The 17753-nt window shown below is 34.2% G+C and overlaps 1 protein-coding gene across 5 annotated transcripts; it reads left to right on the forward strand.

The window, feature by feature from the left end:
• The first annotated feature begins 769 nt into the window (after positions 1 to 769).
• On the forward strand, positions 770 to 15692 carry LOC107949799 (DNA annealing helicase and endonuclease ZRANB3). Of its 5 annotated transcripts, none has more exons than XR_001697896.2 (26): positions 771 to 1223; positions 1482 to 1841; positions 2230 to 2362; positions 3671 to 3846; positions 4025 to 4098; positions 4277 to 4312; positions 4393 to 4477; positions 4859 to 4918; positions 5467 to 5650; positions 7017 to 7213; positions 7721 to 7822; positions 8321 to 8431; positions 9313 to 9378; positions 9466 to 9564; positions 10197 to 10418; positions 10642 to 10863; positions 11143 to 11295; positions 11390 to 11479; positions 12433 to 12744; positions 12834 to 13021; positions 13091 to 13193; positions 13298 to 13443; positions 13669 to 13748; positions 13873 to 14048; positions 14211 to 14466; positions 15222 to 15692. XR_001697896.2 is itself a non-coding variant. In XM_016884564.2 (26 exons), exons 1-25 carry the CDS (start codon positions 867 to 869, stop codon positions 14340 to 14342), a joined length of 3864 nt encoding a protein of 1287 aa, XP_016740053.2. In that variant the 5' UTR covers positions 771 to 866; the 3' UTR covers positions 14343 to 14360; positions 14504 to 14666. The 5 variants fall into 5 exon arrangements, 4 of the variants coding, with proteins under 4 accessions (XP_040946022.1, XP_016740053.2, XP_016740052.2 ...); XM_016884564.2 differs by lacking the exon at positions 15222 to 15692 and adding an exon at positions 14504 to 14666 and having other exon boundaries at positions 14211 to 14360; XM_041090088.1 differs by lacking the exons at positions 14211 to 14466; positions 15222 to 15692 and adding an exon at positions 14504 to 14666 and having other exon boundaries at positions 770 to 1223.
• The last annotated feature ends 2061 nt before the right edge of the window (positions 15693 to 17753 follow it).

Raw genomic sequence — 17753 nt, forward strand, 5'->3', positions numbered from 1 at the left:
TACCCAAAAAATTAATCAAATACAATTTTGAGGAAAATACAAGTTCTTAAATTCTTTTTAATATTACTTTTACAATATAATTTTTGGTCCATGAACTTAAAAAATATAACAATTTGATTACATGACATTCTGATTATGCCACATTGTCACTTGAAAATTTAAAAAATTATATAAAACTAGAGATGATGATCTGGTGCAATCTTAGAGTGTCGCATATAATGTTCCAATCACTAGACTTATGGTTGAATTGATCATATTGTTGATTCCTGATTCAATTGGTTTGATTGGTTTATCTGCTAAACCAATAATTAATTAATTAATTAAAAATTCATAAAAATCTAAAAAATATTATTTTTATTAAATCAATTCAACTTGTTCAACTACAGGTTTTGTCTTAATTTTTTTTATTTTCACTGGTTTCGAGTTGTTTCCCTTTTAATTGGTTCAATCTCTTTGGTTGGACGAATATAACAATCGATCTTTGGTTCAATCGATAAGACTGACCAATCTAGTCATGTTCTAAAAACTCTGGTCACATCATTAAATTTTGACGAAATTCAAGTTTAGTACTAAAAAAAATCTAGTTATCAAATTTATGTACCAAAGTGAAAAAAATACATGTATCAAAATGGAACTAAATTTAAGGCTAAAAATTATATTACGACTTAAATTTAATCTAAAAAAAATATGTACTTTGAAATGAATCCTAAGTCTAGTAGCAACGTGTCGGAATCCCAAACTACGGATAACTTTCCCGTTATTTTTCCCCCAATTTCAAAACCTCCCAACTTCATTTCAAAACCCTAACAATCCCCCCCCTTCCCCCCTAAACAGACAAAACCCAAAGAAAAAAAAAACTTACAGTAATGAGGCTTACAGAAGGAGAAAGAAAGCAAGCGGAAACTAACCGGTTAGCTGCAATCGCAAAGCGAAAAGCGCTACTACAATCCTCCAGTGCAGACATTCACTGTCAAGAAAACCAATCTCATTATTGGAGGCTCGCCAAGTGCCCTAAACTCGCAAACGACAATGCCCAGATCCCAAAACGACCTCAAGATTCGAAATCGATGCCAGTTTCCAGTACCCAATTGTCTAAAAAGTTCCAGGCCAGGCTCGAAATTTGCTCCCCTGACAGTTTCTCGATCACCCCGAAGACGCTGAAGGGTTGTCTGTACCCGGGCGATGAAGAGTGCTTGCGAAGATTGGGGGATGTTTTATCTGATGTGAGTTGGGTTTTTGGTTTCTAGTTTTGAGTTCTTTGAATTTTTCTATTTCTTCTCTTTCAATTCATATGGGGTCAAGGTTTAAATTTACAGCTTTGCCTATTTCTTATACCAAATAATTTTGAAGTTTTATTCTATTTATTTTCATTTCCTTGAAATCGTTTAATTTTAAATAATCAATCAAGCTCTAGGTTCTTAGTATTGTTTATTTTCGCGCATTTGACATTCTATTGGATATTGTTGTGTCAATTTTGATAGGTTATGCACTCACATTACACCCAAGACAGTGGAGGTCGAAAGGCATGTGTTTATAAGCTCAGGGATTATGGTTCTGTTTTGTCATGTTTAAGGAAGTCAAAGGATATTGAGATCAAGGAGATACCCCATTTAACACTAAGAGTTGTTGAAACATTTTCACATTGCTTTGTTGCTGGACAATGGAGACCGTGTAGACCAGAACATCTATCTGATGAGGATGTTGATGAATTAATCACAAAGCTACCGGAAACACTGCTGAATTCACTTCTGCCTTTTCAACTTGAAGGTATCAAATTTGGTTTGCGAAGGGGCGGTCGGTGTCTAATTGCAGATGAAATGGGGCTTGGCAAAACAGTCCAGGTAATTGTATGAGTATGATGTTCTATGTGCTTTTAATCCCTTGACATGAATTATATGGCTGTAGCTTCACGGCTGCCCTGTATGCCTGAAAATCTTTTTCAGCTTCTATCCCCCCCACCCCACAATAGAAAAAAAAAAAACTGCACTGCAGATGGTTTCATAACAAAAAAAATCATTGTACTTATTTGTGTGGTATATGCTGTCATTACATTTGGCAAGAAATATGCAATATTTTCCTTTTAAGTGCAATGGCTACATTTTAGATTTGAGAAAGCATAATTCCTTTTACTGTTTATATTTGGAAGATTGTTTGAACTCTCAGGTTTTGGGCTTCTGATTTTAGATGGCATGAAAATAAGTTTTGTTTACGTATCTGATTTGTGTTCAGGCTATTGCTATTGCTGGTTGTTTCATTAATGAAGGTTCTATTCTCGTTGTTTGCCCTGCTGTTTTGCGTTATTCATGGGCAGAAGAATTGGAGCGGTGGCTACCCTTTTGTTTACCTTCTGATATACATCTTGGTAACATTTAGCATACATTCCATCTTTTCATTTTTTGGTTTATTTTTTTTGGGGTTAGGGGTGGAGGAATTTGGGTGGTTGTTAGGAAAGCAAACAATCGAAGATATAGCAAAGGAAGCTTTGACTTATTTTTTTTCTAGCCCAAAATTTTTTTTGAGAGTATATGTTTCATTGTTAATTATTCTTAGTTTAAAATAGAACAAAGCCTTCAAGGGGATACGTTTAGGAAATTTTAGTAGTTAGTAAGATTTGGGGGTTGAACTCAATTTCCATAACAAAAAGGATGTGGAATTTACTCACTGACCCTTTTCTTATATTATGTAATTTAGGTGGGGTCAATATTGAAAAAATATAATATTTTTTTGTTATAATTTGATCTCAAAACCTAGATGTAGCACTGCCCTTGAGCTTAGGTAGGTTCTCCAAGATTCAGCCATAACAACTAAATCTGTATCATTGACATTAGGTTACTTGGAGTCCTGGACAGCACAATATTGTCTAAGAAAGATGAAAACCATAGAAAGACTCAAGCGATACCCATATTTAGAACCATAAGAAGTAGTTTCTGTCAAGTTATACTTTACTGTTGCATTCTGAAATGTGAACAGTACCACTTCAGTAACCTTGTTGAAAAATTGATACAACTTCCATATCAGTGCCTAATCAAAATATGACCTTTGCTCGATTGCTATCATACTGTTGTCTGAAGTTATCAGTTAAGGAAAAATATGACCTAAAACTTTAAAAGTTACAAGAGAAATGTGTGGAGATTATGTTAAAGAGTGATGAGAAGTTTGTAACTAGTTTTTTATTTTTTTACATTTCCATTCTTTAAACGAGAAACATGTGAAGGTGGTAGCGGCATGCTAAAAGAAAACTGGAAACCCTCAAATTTTCTGTAAGAAGTTGTGAATAAATGGAAGAAAACCATGTGGAGAGAGGAAGAAGATCTAATGGCATGGTTCATACACATGAAAAGGGACTTCACTATTACTAAGCTTATTTAGGATATGATCCTAAGTCGAGCATAGTGATGCACATATGATCCATATTGTGAACCTCAAACAATGGGAAATGGCTTGTTTTGATAGTTGAAAAAACGTTGATGTAATAGTAATCTCTTTTATTTAATAATCTCAGGTAGTACGTTAGTTTTTTGCCGATGCAAAATACTGATATTTATGTTGACAAGTCATTGTAGCATATATTCGTCAATTTTTATCCCCCTTTCTCATCTGAAGATTTTGAATCTTTGTGGTGGTAGGACTAATTCTTTTATTTTTATCACCATATTCTATTTGACTTCAGTTTTTGGTCATCGGGATAATCCTGCCTACTTAGACAAATATCCTAGAGTTGTGGTTATTTCTTACACTATGCTTAAACACTTGCGGAAGAGCATGCTTGAACATGAATGGGCTTTATTAATAGTTGATGAATCTCACCATCTACGATGTTCACGAAAATCAACTGAATCAGCAGAGGTAAACGCCTCCCTTGCTTTAATCATACTTTATATTTGTTGACTATATCAGATAATAATTCCTCTAGAGAATGAGAGAATCAAATTACTTGTAATATTATGAGCGCTATTGCTCATTTATTGTAGTTTTAGTGCTCAATATCCTTTACTGAATATTGGGATGTGTCCTGTATCAACAGATACAAACAGTTCTTGATTTGGCGGAGAAGGTCAGGCGTATAGTACTCTTATCAGGAACACCTTCTTTGTCAAGGTTGAAGCATGGAATTTGAAGCAAAAATAGCACCATCATCATCTATATTAAGTTTAGCATGGGCATAATATATATCTAATAATTTTCAGTAGTGATTCTACCTTTGATAGCTTTCTTATCTTAATGTTGTTTTTGTTAGTGCAATCTAAAATCGTACTTTCTATACTTTCCAATGTAGGCCATATGATATTTTTCATCAGATAAATATTTTGTGGTAAGCTTTCTTTACACTTAAGAATCTTGCAATTTTTCTAGGTTTGTTAGCAATTGGTTTACCATGCTTCTGTTGTATAGGCCTGGTTTGTTGGGAGTGACCAAGTACAAGTTTGCAGAAACTTACTGTGATGTCAACTTTGCTCAGACCACTCAAGGTTTTAAGGTAACATTTGAGCAGCCTTTCAAGAAACACAGTATAGTTTCTTCCAGAATTTTTCCTATGCGTGGTATTAAGTTACTGTTGCTTAATCAATTTCTTATAAAAAGGTCAATTGCTTTTGGTAATGTGGTCAATTGCTTTTGCTACAAAATTGCATTTTTGCTTTTATAAGCTAGTTCTTCAATTCTTTTCCTTAAGAGTTTTTGTGTGTAGCCATAGTGGCTATGTGTAACAGTTTGTTATATGACTGTGTTTGGTTGAGTGATTTGGTAGCTACATAAGTAAAGGATTATGGTGCTAAGTTCTATATATTCATCAACATCTACTTTTTGGTTTGATTGTTAGCGTGAAAGTCTTAACACATTTGATGAAGCTGTCCTGCAGGATTTCTCAAAGGGTGTTCGCTTGGAGGAGTTGAATGTGTTACTTAGCCAAACAGTCATGGTTTGTCCTTGTTTTTCATGCACTTAACATTCTGCTTGGCTATTATCTAATATTAATGAGGCAAAAGGAAGCATCAATGTACCTTTTTTGAGCACTTACCATTTTAAACAGTCAATATAAGCAATAGTTCAGATACTAATGCAAACTCTTTCTTTTTGAGTGCTCAACTGAAAAGCCTTTCCCGCAAATGGGGATGGTTTTGTGGTATAATTTTATCATTGTGCTCTATTTAGGCTATTAGTTGTTCCGTTCACACATTCTATGAGAATAAATTTCTTTTGTTTTAGCAGTTGCAATAATGATTGATGAAAAGGTTACTTTCTCATCCTGCATTCTAACCATTCAAATTTGAATGTGGATTTCCATTTTTTCCATGTACATTCAAGACAATCTTTAAGTGATTGTTCTTATTTGGAAGTTCTATTCAGTTTTAAATTACCATTTTTATCTGCCAAGTCTTTTTATTAAAGGAATACTATGTTTGTACTTCTTTGGTCTATATCTTTTCAAAAGTTACTGATCCATAGATAGATGCTGACCAATTGCAGATAAGACGTCTGAAGGAACATGTCCTGGTCCAGTTACCTCCCAAACGTCGGCAGCTTATAAGGTTGCATTTGAAGAAATCAGACATAGCTTCAGCCAAGGCAGCTGTCAGTTTTTCCAATGCTGATGCTTTTGAAAATAATGCTTCCAACGATATTGCTATGGAGAAACTGGGCGGAAACAATGGTAATTATGGACATTTCTGTATGTATTGCATGTGAGAAATTCAATGTTATAAGGCAACCCTGCATGCTAGTTTTCTGTCTCTCTCTGCCTACTCAACTTCTGTGATGTTGATCTCATTATATTTTGTTTGGTGTTGGATAGACCAAAACAGAGCTATTTATTTCTAGCAGAAGATTAGGCAGTATTTCATGCCATTTAAGCCATTGATACAGATTCCTCTTTAAACATTTTCTGTTTTAACAAACACATATGACTCGGATAAATGATGAAAATTTTTATCTAGATGATCTTTGCGTATATTGTGTTGCTTATGCCTTTGGAATATGCTGAATTTGTCATGTTGATGGCACATGATTAATTGTTGTAAGCCGATATTCTATTAGCTGTAGTCCCAAAGGTGCATTGCAAATAGCGTGTTTTCTAGAGTTGAAGCATAACTTTCTCTTGCATTCTAAGAATTGGAAACTGAATTTGGTTTCACATAGAGCGTCATCATCTAAAGCTAGCACAAGTGCATTCCTTTCCCTGTAGAATCTTGTTTAGACATGAAGAGTTGTTTTTTTTCTTCTTTTCTTCTTAATGTTGGTCACTATAGAGAGATTGAAATTTTGAGTGATTCATTGTTCCAGTTCTTTCCAAACTGTGGTGCTTTATTTCCAGTATAGATGCCGTCTATTCCTTTTTTATTTGGGATGAAATCTTCTATTCCTATGTTTCTCACTGTGTTTTGGAGATATTCTTGTTCATAATGCAACTGAAGTTGTTTAATGTGAATTAACTTAAGGTTGCGTGCACTCTTAACTTATTTCATTCTTTAAGATCATGTAATGCGTATTAGTAGGGGCTATTTAATTATCTTTTATTTTCTTGTGCTTTAATTGTAAATTTTATTTTTGTTTAGGACATTAGGTTCTCTATTAACTGATCTTGCCATGTATAATGTATGGGAATTAGGCAAATAGCCTATAAACAACTATGCTGGTAATTTTAGTTGGCTTTTGATTGTGGAGGTCTTTCAGATACTTGAAAAAGGTATTAGAAATTTATCTCAGCTTTGAGAAAATTTCAGTCTTTGGTTTTCTAGTGATTTTCTCTATTTTTTATTTTCTGCATCATTATGTTTATAGAGACACAAATATCTATAGTTGGTATATATTTTGTATAATGGATGCTTAGAAATCTTTGATTAATTGAACCTTTATGAGAAAACTTTCATGAATAGGAAGTAAATACAATTAATTCCATACTTGGTGTCACATGCTGGTGTTGCAAGTTTTTGCTTGCTTGTGCTAGATGTCATGAATACACAGTTGGCCGTATCTGAGTATTGTTTTTGTAGTTATATATTGCTCCTTGTTGCTTCCAGATGGCATTCACAATTGCAATTCTAGTGAACTTTCTTATCAAGAACTTGGTGTTGCAAAGCTTCGTGGATTTCGTAAATGGTTTTCTAATCACCCACTAATTGCAAATTCAGATGGCGTGGAAGAATTTGGTTTAAACTCCAGTTCTCATAAAATGATAATTTTTGCCCATCACCATAAAGTTCTTGATGGAATACAGGTAAGATATAATAAGCCCTTCATTCACTAGAGTAACATCTAATGGAATATTGAGATGCATCCTTGACTGTGGAAGAATTACTATCAGCATTGATAAAGACAAAAAGAAAGATTCTCTTTATTTCTTTAGTTGCACAGAATTTGTGCGTGATAGATTTGTCCTGTCTCATTGATGATCTGCAATATACGAAAAAAGAAAAATTAGGTTTTCAATATGAAATTAAGCAGTTAATTACTTTCTAGTTTAAAGTAAAAATGGAACTGTGATATTTTGTCTAGGTTTATTTCCGCTCGTTTTGATGGGCTGTAAGTCAAATCTTTTGATGCGTAAAATATTTTTGTTTAAAATTTTTTCTTTAGTCTGTAGCCCTCTGAATAGTGAATGCTACTGTGTTAGTAGGTTAGATCCATGATGACACCTTATTAACTTTAAATAAATGGTTTTTAAGACTACCATCTTTATTTTTTCCTTGGCAATCCATGAAGTTTGCTGTTTTAAATTATCCAGGACTTCATATGTGAGAAAGGAATTAGTTTTGTCCGTATTGATGGAACCACACTTCCAAAAGATCGACAATCAGCTGTACTGTCATTTAAATCACCAAATGGGGTTTGTGTTAAATTTTTCTTTGTCTATGTTCCTTTTGTTCGTTTAAGAAACATTTTTGGATTGTCTTTACTGACCTTTTTGTCATTTAGCATAATTATCAACTATTATCTAGATTAAACACGTTGAATTGCATAGCTCATGAAATTTGAAATTTCTATGCTCAAAAAGTGGTTATATTGCTACAAGATTTTCTGTGTCTGATACAATGTCTTTCTCTTTTTGATAGTCACTTTGTTAATTTAGGTTTATACATTTTATTTTCTAACCCAAGATGTTTACTCCAATAATCTATTCATCCATGCAACAGTTTTCATGTTCTGTGCTTCCCTGGATACTTAAAAATACTGGAAAAAGCATGAACAGATACAAGCATTTTCTACATATGTCCTATGTGTTATTTCTAGTGTGGCAGACATTACTAAAGAGACCAGTTTCTGACTTGCAGTCAAGCTACTTTTTTCCTGTATTATACTGACCATAGCCAGCCTCATTCATCAGGCCAAAATTGCAATAATTGGAATAACTGCTGGGGGTGTTGGACTTGATTTTTCATCAGCAAAACATGTTGTGTTCTTGGAGTTGCCTCAGTCACCATCTTTGATGCTTCAGGTTTTTACATATAGATTTTTTTTTTTTTTAATTTTGCTGAATTATAGCATTACTCTTTAAGAAATCCTGTTCCAGTCTCAATAAAATTTTGAATGCGCTGAATTTAATGTAGAATGGTGTTAAATGTTTAAAAATTTTGAGGTTAGTTTCGAATTTCAATACCAACAATCACCTTCGCAAGGTTATTTTGGTGCCACTGTTTTTATTAGAGCTTTTAGGAGCTTCAGATTTCTGTGGTCCTATTTTGAATTTCCAACTAGCCTGTTATTCTCTCTGCTTTTTCCTTTTAGACACGTGTTCTTGATTTTCCATTTTTAAAACTATTTTAAATACTGTAAAAGGAAGTGCCCCCCCCCTGGTCTTTTTCCCTAATTGATGAAGGAAGATTATGGATGAAATTAGAAGCAAATATTTTATAGGGCAGTTATCCAGTATGCGTTGCTTGCTAGTCTAGATGGCAGGATAATGTACACATCCAAAAGAGCAAAAAAATTGATGATATGCATCAAAATTTCTGCTTGATTGAAATGTCAGTTAAAGCAGAAAAGTAGTTGATCATTTCTGCATTTTTCTGAATGCATATGTTAAGGTCTTTATTCCTGGAATGAGAAATAGCAATAACGATGGCAGGAATGTAAAACAAAGCTTAAAAAATAATTAAGGTTGTGGAATTGGATTTCTGTAACTTTCCTGTGCATCATCTTGGCAAGAAAGGGAGGGGGAGATAGAGAGAGCTCTTACAATCTTTTATTGGTTTATCTTGTATTAATCCCAAACTTGCTTAAGGACCTATCGTCCTCAGAGCTTTATAAATACATACTTTTGCTTGTTCAAATTTGATCAGTTGCCTTACTTCCCCTTCCATCCTTTGTCTTTTAAAGGCTGAGGATAGAGCTCACAGACGGGGGCAAACAAGTGCGGTCAACATTTACATCCTCTGGGCAAAGGTGTGCATATATTATGGAAGAAATTTTAGCAAATTTGTCAGACAGTTCATATTATTTTATGCTATTTATAGTTTTCTCATACTACAGGATACTTTGGATGAGTCACATTGGCAAAATCTAAACAAGAGTCTGCACCGTGTTTCATCTACAACAAATGGAAAATATGACGCAATGAAAGAGATAGAAGTACCTCCTCTCTCTCTCTTTCTCTCTCTCTCTCTCTATGCATTTGCTACTATTCATACAATAAGTGACAACTTCCTAATATCGGAGTGATCTTATACAAAAATATATATATTTTTACAATAAATTTGTTTGTGGTATACTTAGCAGAGTTTAGGTTCTTTCTTAAAATGAGAAGCAGGGCAAAGATGGGGGTGTAATTGACATTGTTTTGTTGCACCATTTTAAGTTTTCTCTCTACTGTTTCAGAACTATTGTAAGGAGACATCAGGATTACATGATTTCTGTTCTGACTGCTTTTGCCTGTTAATCACATTTTATGTACGTTGGTGGCTACTGAGAATTGTTCCATGCAATAGATTGCCTTTAGCCTTACATAGCCAAACACTTATTAATATTATATTGTTGATGCTTATTCATCAGTATTGCTTTCTGTCTGTGCTAGTGCTAAATGTGTTTTGAAACTTAACCTGATTGGCATAAAAATCTTTTCATTTTTCCCATTCCAACCATGATATGTGTGTGCATGTGCATTTTTGGTAAAATACATGACTTGTTTTGGTGGTTTGTTTTGTTTAGCAGGCATCATGATCATCTTTTCTAAAATATCAAACTTTGTTCTTCTGGTTTAATAGGTTGAAGGCATTTCTTATATGGTTACACCTGATACAAATTGCAAACATAAAATTTTGGTGAAAGAAACACCTGGAAAACTTTCAGTAGATTTAGAGCAGCTGCAAGACCCTGAATGTTCCCAGGAATTGCAGCCTTCAGAAGCATTTGCTGATGTTGCTGTTGAAATGAATGATGGATCTGACACAATGAATCAAACTGGTGACAGCTACAATGACAGTGATGTAAAACTTTTTAACATTATTAGTATAAAAAAAATTCTTTTTCTTTCGTAGAAATCTTTTCTTTTTTCCCATTCCAATCATGATATGCGTGTGGATATGCATGTTTGGTAAAATGCAGGACTTAAATTGGTGGTTTGTTTTGTTTAGCAGGCATCATATCGTTTCATTTTTTATTTTATTTAGTTTTTCTAAAAGATCAAACTTTATTCTTCTGGTTTGGTAGGTTAAAGGCATTTCTGATATGGTAACACCTTATGCAAATTGTAAGCAAAAAATTTTGATGAAAGAAGCACCTGGAAAACTTTCACTGGATTTAGAGCAGCAGCAAGACCCTGAATATTCCCAGGATTTGCAGCCTTCAGAAGCATTTGCTGATGTTGCTGTTGAATTGAATGACGGATCCGACACAATGAATCAAACTGGTGACAGCTACAGTCATAATGATGTAAAACTTTAACATTATTAGAATAAAAAGTAGTTTTTCTTTTATATTTACTAGAAGGAGCTTCGCTGGAATGGTTAACCTGTATGCTTGAGCTTCCCTTTGACCAAGCACATGCAGAAAATACCTACATGTCAGCTAAACTAACCTTGTTGGAGAAACTTTTCTTCACCTGCTGCTACTATTTTCCTATTCAAGTGAATTAGTTTTTCTTGTTTCTCTTTCACTTTTGAGCTATATTCCTGTTTATTACAAGTTAATAATGCTTCTATTGATATACAGGGTGGTGTGGTTCCTGATCGACAACTCCAAGATCTTAATTCCATGGGAAATGAAAAAGAATTGCATCCTTCTGCAGCTGATATTGGAAGATGCGACGTATGCCCTTCTTTTAAAATGGATAACAGAAGCGAAGATCAAGATCCACTGCCAAATGTACTAATTGAAATTTTTTTCTCAATACAGCAAAATGATTTGTCCTTTAGATTTTGGCTTAAAATTAGCTAATTCAAAGTCTATGTTAATGCAGGGAAAGATAACCACAGCAGATGTTGGTGCACTAGTTCAACCATCAGACGCTGAATGTAATACTATTCAAGTTGATTCTCTGCGGTTTGAGGTAAACAAACTATACCTGATTGTAGATTCTGGTTTATTTTGCATCAAGCAAAACTCTAGTTGTTTTCTCACCCTGCGCAGCGGATGAAAATTTTCTCCATTTCAAATTGGTCCTTTAAGTAGTCTTTGTGGTAGACATGTAAAGAGATGTTAACATGGTGACTTGTTTCTTCTTAATTTCACACGTTAGTACAGAGATTATCCTAAATTATGAATTCAAAACCATATATGGCCATACAAGATTTAGATGAGCTTCAAGTTATTTGATAGAAAATTCTTTCAGAATGTATGCTATAAATTTTATAGCATTTTCAGAGAATGTTTCATTCAACATTTCAAGCAAGGAAGCAAGCCAAGCTGGACTTACAAATTAGTTGCCAAAACCCAGCCAAAAAGTAATTATAATGATAGCAAGTAGTTGGCTGCTAATTATATCAGTCTACAAAATATATCAAAGAACTGTCAAATCCTTCCAGGGTTATGCCTTTTTTATTGAAAATTTCCCCTAGATTTATGTATTTGCAGGCATTTGCTATTTGATTGATCCTTGACCAAAACTTTCATTCCAAAGCTTGTATCTCCTGTGTGATTTAATTGACAAAATGGGTGAAAAATGGTATTGTTGTCATACATTCAATAAATGAACTGATTATATAGATTACCTTTTCAATGATTAAACTCTACTGTAGAACTTTTGTCCAACCTTCCTATTAATCCTTTACCCACATGCAACCTTAATTCTCTAGGAAAACTCATCTCTTTATAGAGATAAAACCATAAAAACATCATTTGAAAATATCCCCCCTCTCTCGAATAGATAGTTGACTGTAGGTTTCAACAATGATGATATTATTAGTGGTCTGGAGTTTACATTAAATGACAGTGCAATAAATAGGAATATAAATCCAGTGGGTTTCTTTTCTTAAACATTAACATTGTACTTGAAATATACAGGTAAGTGCCCATACTGGAAGAATCCACCTGTATTCCTGCATCCAAGGGAAAGATTTGAGACCTGTGCCACTTTTTGAGAATTTTCGACTAGAGGAACTTGAGTTAGAAAATGCTCTTGCTTGTGGTAGTAAGGAAACGGTTTCCAAATATTTCAAGGACAACCCCACATATAGGCATGCTCTTTGGGCCTTCATTGATGAATGGAATAATCTAAGACCCATTGAACAAAGAAAACTACGCGGAAAGCCTTTGCAACTCCCTTTGTCTGTTGAGTTATGCTACTTGAAGGAAAGCATTAACCATAATACTGGGGTATGTCTGAATGAATTTTATTCTACTCTAGGATATATCCTTTATTTCATTATGGATAACTCAAGGTGTTGCTTTTTATTCTATTGCAGGGACTGCTAAAAGGTGGGAGCAAGCGCCGCACAACACCTTTTTGTGAGATAAATGTTTCTTTGCCTCCAAATGCTGTGTGGAAAAAGGTCCATCTACAGCGTAGTTACAGTAAAAAGGAGAAAGAGTATACTCAGGGTTGGACGCTGACTGGTGAACCACTCTGTAAACTCTGCCAAAAACCATGCGAGTAAGGACTAATTAGCCTTCTCTTGCTTTACCATTTGTCACATATGTCACTGGCTTCCTATGTCTTCAGGGGGAGAAATGCCAAGAGTCCTGAATATTTTGAGGATCTTTTTTGTAAACTTGGCTGCTATGAAGAATACCGCCTAAGAACTAGCAGCAGTTTCATCCGTGAGGTTTGTGCATATGTTTCTTTACTACTTGACCAATATATCTATTCTTTTGATTTTTTTTTTCCCCATTGGGTTACATGCTTTATGTGACAACTCAATATTTCCAGGAACTTTTTCAACTTGAGCACGGTATCTGCACAAATTGCCAATTAGACTGTCACCAACTTGTGAAGCACTTAAAACCTTTAACATTAGAGAGGCGGCGGGAGTATATTGCAAGAGTAGCACCAAAGATTGCAAGTCAGAAGAGCTTGTACGTCAATCAGGATAAGTTACCAGTGCAGTTTCCTTATTACTGCAGAATATTTTGTTGTAGAAAATTATGCAGTGACTGTATGAGTGTCATGCAAAGAAATCTGCTAGACATATAAAGTATTAAACAGCTTTGTAGGCATATGGCCACATAAGTCATACACTAGTAGTACTTTCGAGATCACAGTATTTTCTATGAACCAATTTCCTAGTTTACCTTCTGCAGGGTTGACAAGCTTGTTAGTGATCCTTCCGAGGGCAATGCATGGCATGCGGACCACATTGTCCCTGTTTATAGAGGCGGAGGTATGTTATTGTTCACAAACTTACTTTTTCTAGTACTTTCTTGATCTTGACTATCTTGTTTTATTGCTTTTCTGTTAAATTGAGCTTGATTTCGATTTTCATATGTTGCCGAAATTTTATGCAGGTGAATGCAGGCTAGAGAATATGAGGACCCTTTGTGTGGCCTGTCATGCTGTTGTTACTGCAGCACAATGCATTGAACGTCGTTCAATTCGGGCCAAAGCAAAGAAAAAGCTTAAAGTCATCATGGCTGACCTCAAAAAAGCCGAGAATATGGAAAATAATTCTTCTTGTGGAAAGGTAAATAAGCAAGGGTGGTTATTACACATTTTATAGCTGTTCATTTCTATGTCATAACATGTTTCAAACTAGGGAAAAGAAAGTTCGTAAGATGATGGTATTCTATTATAACATAAATTTCATATTTTAGGTGTTATGTATCTACAATTTGGTTTGTTTCAGGATCAGGGACCCTCAGAGATAGTTGAGGACATACCAGAGGATGAACTTCTAGTCAATGTACCTGGTAGTGCTTATTCTGGAGGAGTAAACTACAACATTCAATCTGAGTTGAAGAATCCCCCAAACCCTTAATGGTCATCAAACTGAAAAGTGAAAAAGCATCCTCCATGTCATCCTATAATGTCTTGCATTGGCTAACTTGAACTCATCCCTTTTGATATGTTGTGTACAACATCGACACAATCTTCCAACAGAGGTATGTATCTGAAACGTTTGCTCATATACTTTTATAGGTTTTTGCTGGTTGGTGACGAAGATCTGCTATACTCTCGGTGGCTATCTAACAATCTCAAGGGGAAATACTTGATGAATGCCATATACTTGTGGGATATGTATATGTATATAGCCTGTAAATTGGCCATCATGGCTGCAATCCAATTATATTGATATTTTTTATCCATTTTGTATACATATCATTCTTATTATTTAATAGTAATGGCACAGTGATGATGCCAATATCCAAAATCCTAAACCTGCAGGAACGAAGTGCATATAAATTGGGTGCTGCCTTAAGTATATAGGCTGAGCAGCCCATCTGAAACCTAACAAACTCTATCTGTGTTAGAATTGAGTGACTCAAATCCTTATTAAAATAAAATACAATGATAAAATAAAATAAAAGTAAAATTCATATAAACTACACTTCTTTTATTTTATTTTAGAATAAAGTTTTTCAACATTATTACAATTTATCTATTTTATATTGATTAGAATAAGGTGTTTCAACCTTACTACACTCCTATTAGAATATGGTTTTATAAGTCTATAAATAGACAGTTTACTCCTCTTGTAATTATTCAAATTCGACATAGTGAATTATCTTTTCTTCTACCTGTGATTTTTTTCCGAAAGGGTTTTCACGTAAAAATTTGTATTCTTTATTTTTCGTTCTCTTTTTTTTTGCGATACATTATCATTATTGATGTTCTATTGTTTACAAATTTGTATTAGAGCTTTCGGGTTGTTCATATCAAATCACGGTAATGGCGTTCTTGAAGTATGAAATTCTGTTGTTGGATCGCAACATCAGATTCGCGTTGTGATAGGTAAAGATGCAGACAGATCTTGCACAGATGGACTTAGAGGATGCTCTGCTAGAGATAGATAAGATGCTTTTGATATTGACGGAGGAAGAGAAGAGGTGTAAAGGTCAAAAGGCGTTAACACAGTTACATCTACATTTTTCTAATAAAATTTTGCAGGATGTGATGAAGGAAAAGACTGTTGCTACATTATAGAAGAGGCTAGAATAAATATGTATGTCAAAAACTCTAACCAGCAAGTTGCAAATGAAATAGCGTCTTTATGTTCATCGTTTGGAGGAATGTGCGTCTATACACGAACACTTAATAGTGTTTAAAGAAATTCTTTCAAGCTTGAAGGCCATAAAGGTTCAATATGATAAGGAAGATCTAGAGTTGATTCTATTTTGTTCGTTTTTCTCGTCTTATTAAACCTTTAGAGACACGATTTTATATAGCTGCTAGTCTTTCACAGTTGATGAGTTTTATGATTTTTTGACCTCGTATGATAAGATAATGCATCTTGTGGTTAAATCTGACTCTCAGGGAGAGGGTCTCATTGTTAATGGGAGACAAGATTTGAATTCTGATAATGATCGTGGAATGACATAGGAACAGAATCCTTGCGGTAAATTTAAGGGTAGATCGAAGTGTTCGAACAGAGGTAAAACTTGTAACTTCTGCAAGAAGAAAAGGCACATTAAATCTGAGTGCTATAAGCTGCAGAATAAAATCAAAAGGGAAGCTACGAATCAAAAGGGAAAACAATTAGAAAAATCTGGTGAAACTGATGTTGTAGAAGATTACAGCAATGGTGAACTTTTAGTCGTTTCTGTCAAAAATTCTAAAGTGAGCAAGGAGTGGATACTTGATTCGAGCTGCACCTTCCACATAAGTCCCAATTGGGATTGGTTTATAACTTATAAAACAATGTCTGAAGGTGTTGTTTTGATGGGAAATAATGTCTCATGTAAAATCACAGGTGTTGAAATGATTAAAGTTAAGATGTTTGATGGAATTGTCAGAACACTTAGTGACGTGCAGCATGTTCTAGAATTGAAGAGAAATTTAATTTCATTGAGTACTCTTAATTTTAAAAATGTACAAATACACAGCTGAAAGTGGGATTTTGAAGATTTCTAAAGGTTCCCTCGTTATGATGAAATGGCAGAGAAAGACTGCCAAGTTATATGTTTTGCAGGGTTCTACTGTTACTGATGATGCAACTATCGCTTTCTCTTCCTTGTCAAATGATGATATTACTAGACTTTGGCATATACGCCTATAGCATATGAGTAAGAATGACATGACAGAATTGAGCAAAAAAGGACTTTTTAATAGGTAAGGAATTTACAAACTGAAGTTTTGTTAGTACTATGTTTTTGGGAAGCAAAAAAGAGTTTGATTCACCAGAGGAATCCATAACACGAAGGGAACGTTGGAGTATATTCATTCTGATCTATGAGGGTCATCTAAAGTGCTTTTGAGAGGTGGAGCTAATTATATGCTAACATTTATTGATAGTTTTTTCAGAAAAATTTGAGCGTTTTTCGTGAAGCAAAAAAGTAATGTGTTTTCTACATTCAAGTCTTGGAAAACTATGATTGAAAAAAAGATTGTAAAACAAATAAAACACCTCCGCACTGACAATGACTTAGAGTTTCGTTTTGATGAGTTTAATGAACTGTGTAAGTCAAAAAGAATTGTAAGACACTTGACAATTCATCATACTCCATAGCAAAATAGTGTTGCAGAATGAATGAACAGAACAATCATGGAGAAGGTTCGATGTATGTTATCGAATGCTAACTTATCAAAGTCGTTTTGGGCTGAAGCAGCTTCTACTGTATATTTTTTGATCAACTGATCTCCATCCATTGTCATTGAGAAAAAGACTCCACAACAGGTATGGTCTGGTAATCCTGCTGATTATTTTGATTAAAAGATCTTTGGTTGATAATGGAAAATTGGAACTAAGATCCATTAAATGTGTTTTTCTTGGTTCTAAAGCTGATGTAAAATGGTATAAGTTATGGTATCTCGAAAATAGAAAAGTTGTGATTAGTAATTATATTGTTTTTGATGAAATTGCTATGTTATCTAACTTATCTTTTAAAAACTTTTCTAATAAAGAACAACAAAAGCAAGTGGAGCGTCAGATTAATCGAGAACCTACAACATAGTTAACTCTTCAAGTTAATACATATATTCAGAATAGAGTTTCTTCTTCACCATAATGCTCTATCGCCAAAAATAGAACTAAAAGAGAGATTAAACCTCCAAAAAAGTATGTCGAGATTGTTCTAGTTGCTTATACTTTAAATGTGGCTGAAGATATAGATGCAAACCAAGAGCCATCTAATTATTCTGAGGCGGTTAGCTGTGAAAACTCAGAAAAGTGGATGTTTGCTATACAAGATGAGATGAAATCATTCCACAAAAACAAAAAATGAAATCTTGT

The sequence above is a fragment of the Gossypium hirsutum genome, chromosome D03 (assembly GCF_007990345.1).
Source record: "Gossypium hirsutum isolate 1008001.06 chromosome D03, Gossypium_hirsutum_v2.1, whole genome shotgun sequence".
Taxonomy (NCBI): Eukaryota; Viridiplantae; Streptophyta; class Magnoliopsida; order Malvales; family Malvaceae; genus Gossypium; species Gossypium hirsutum.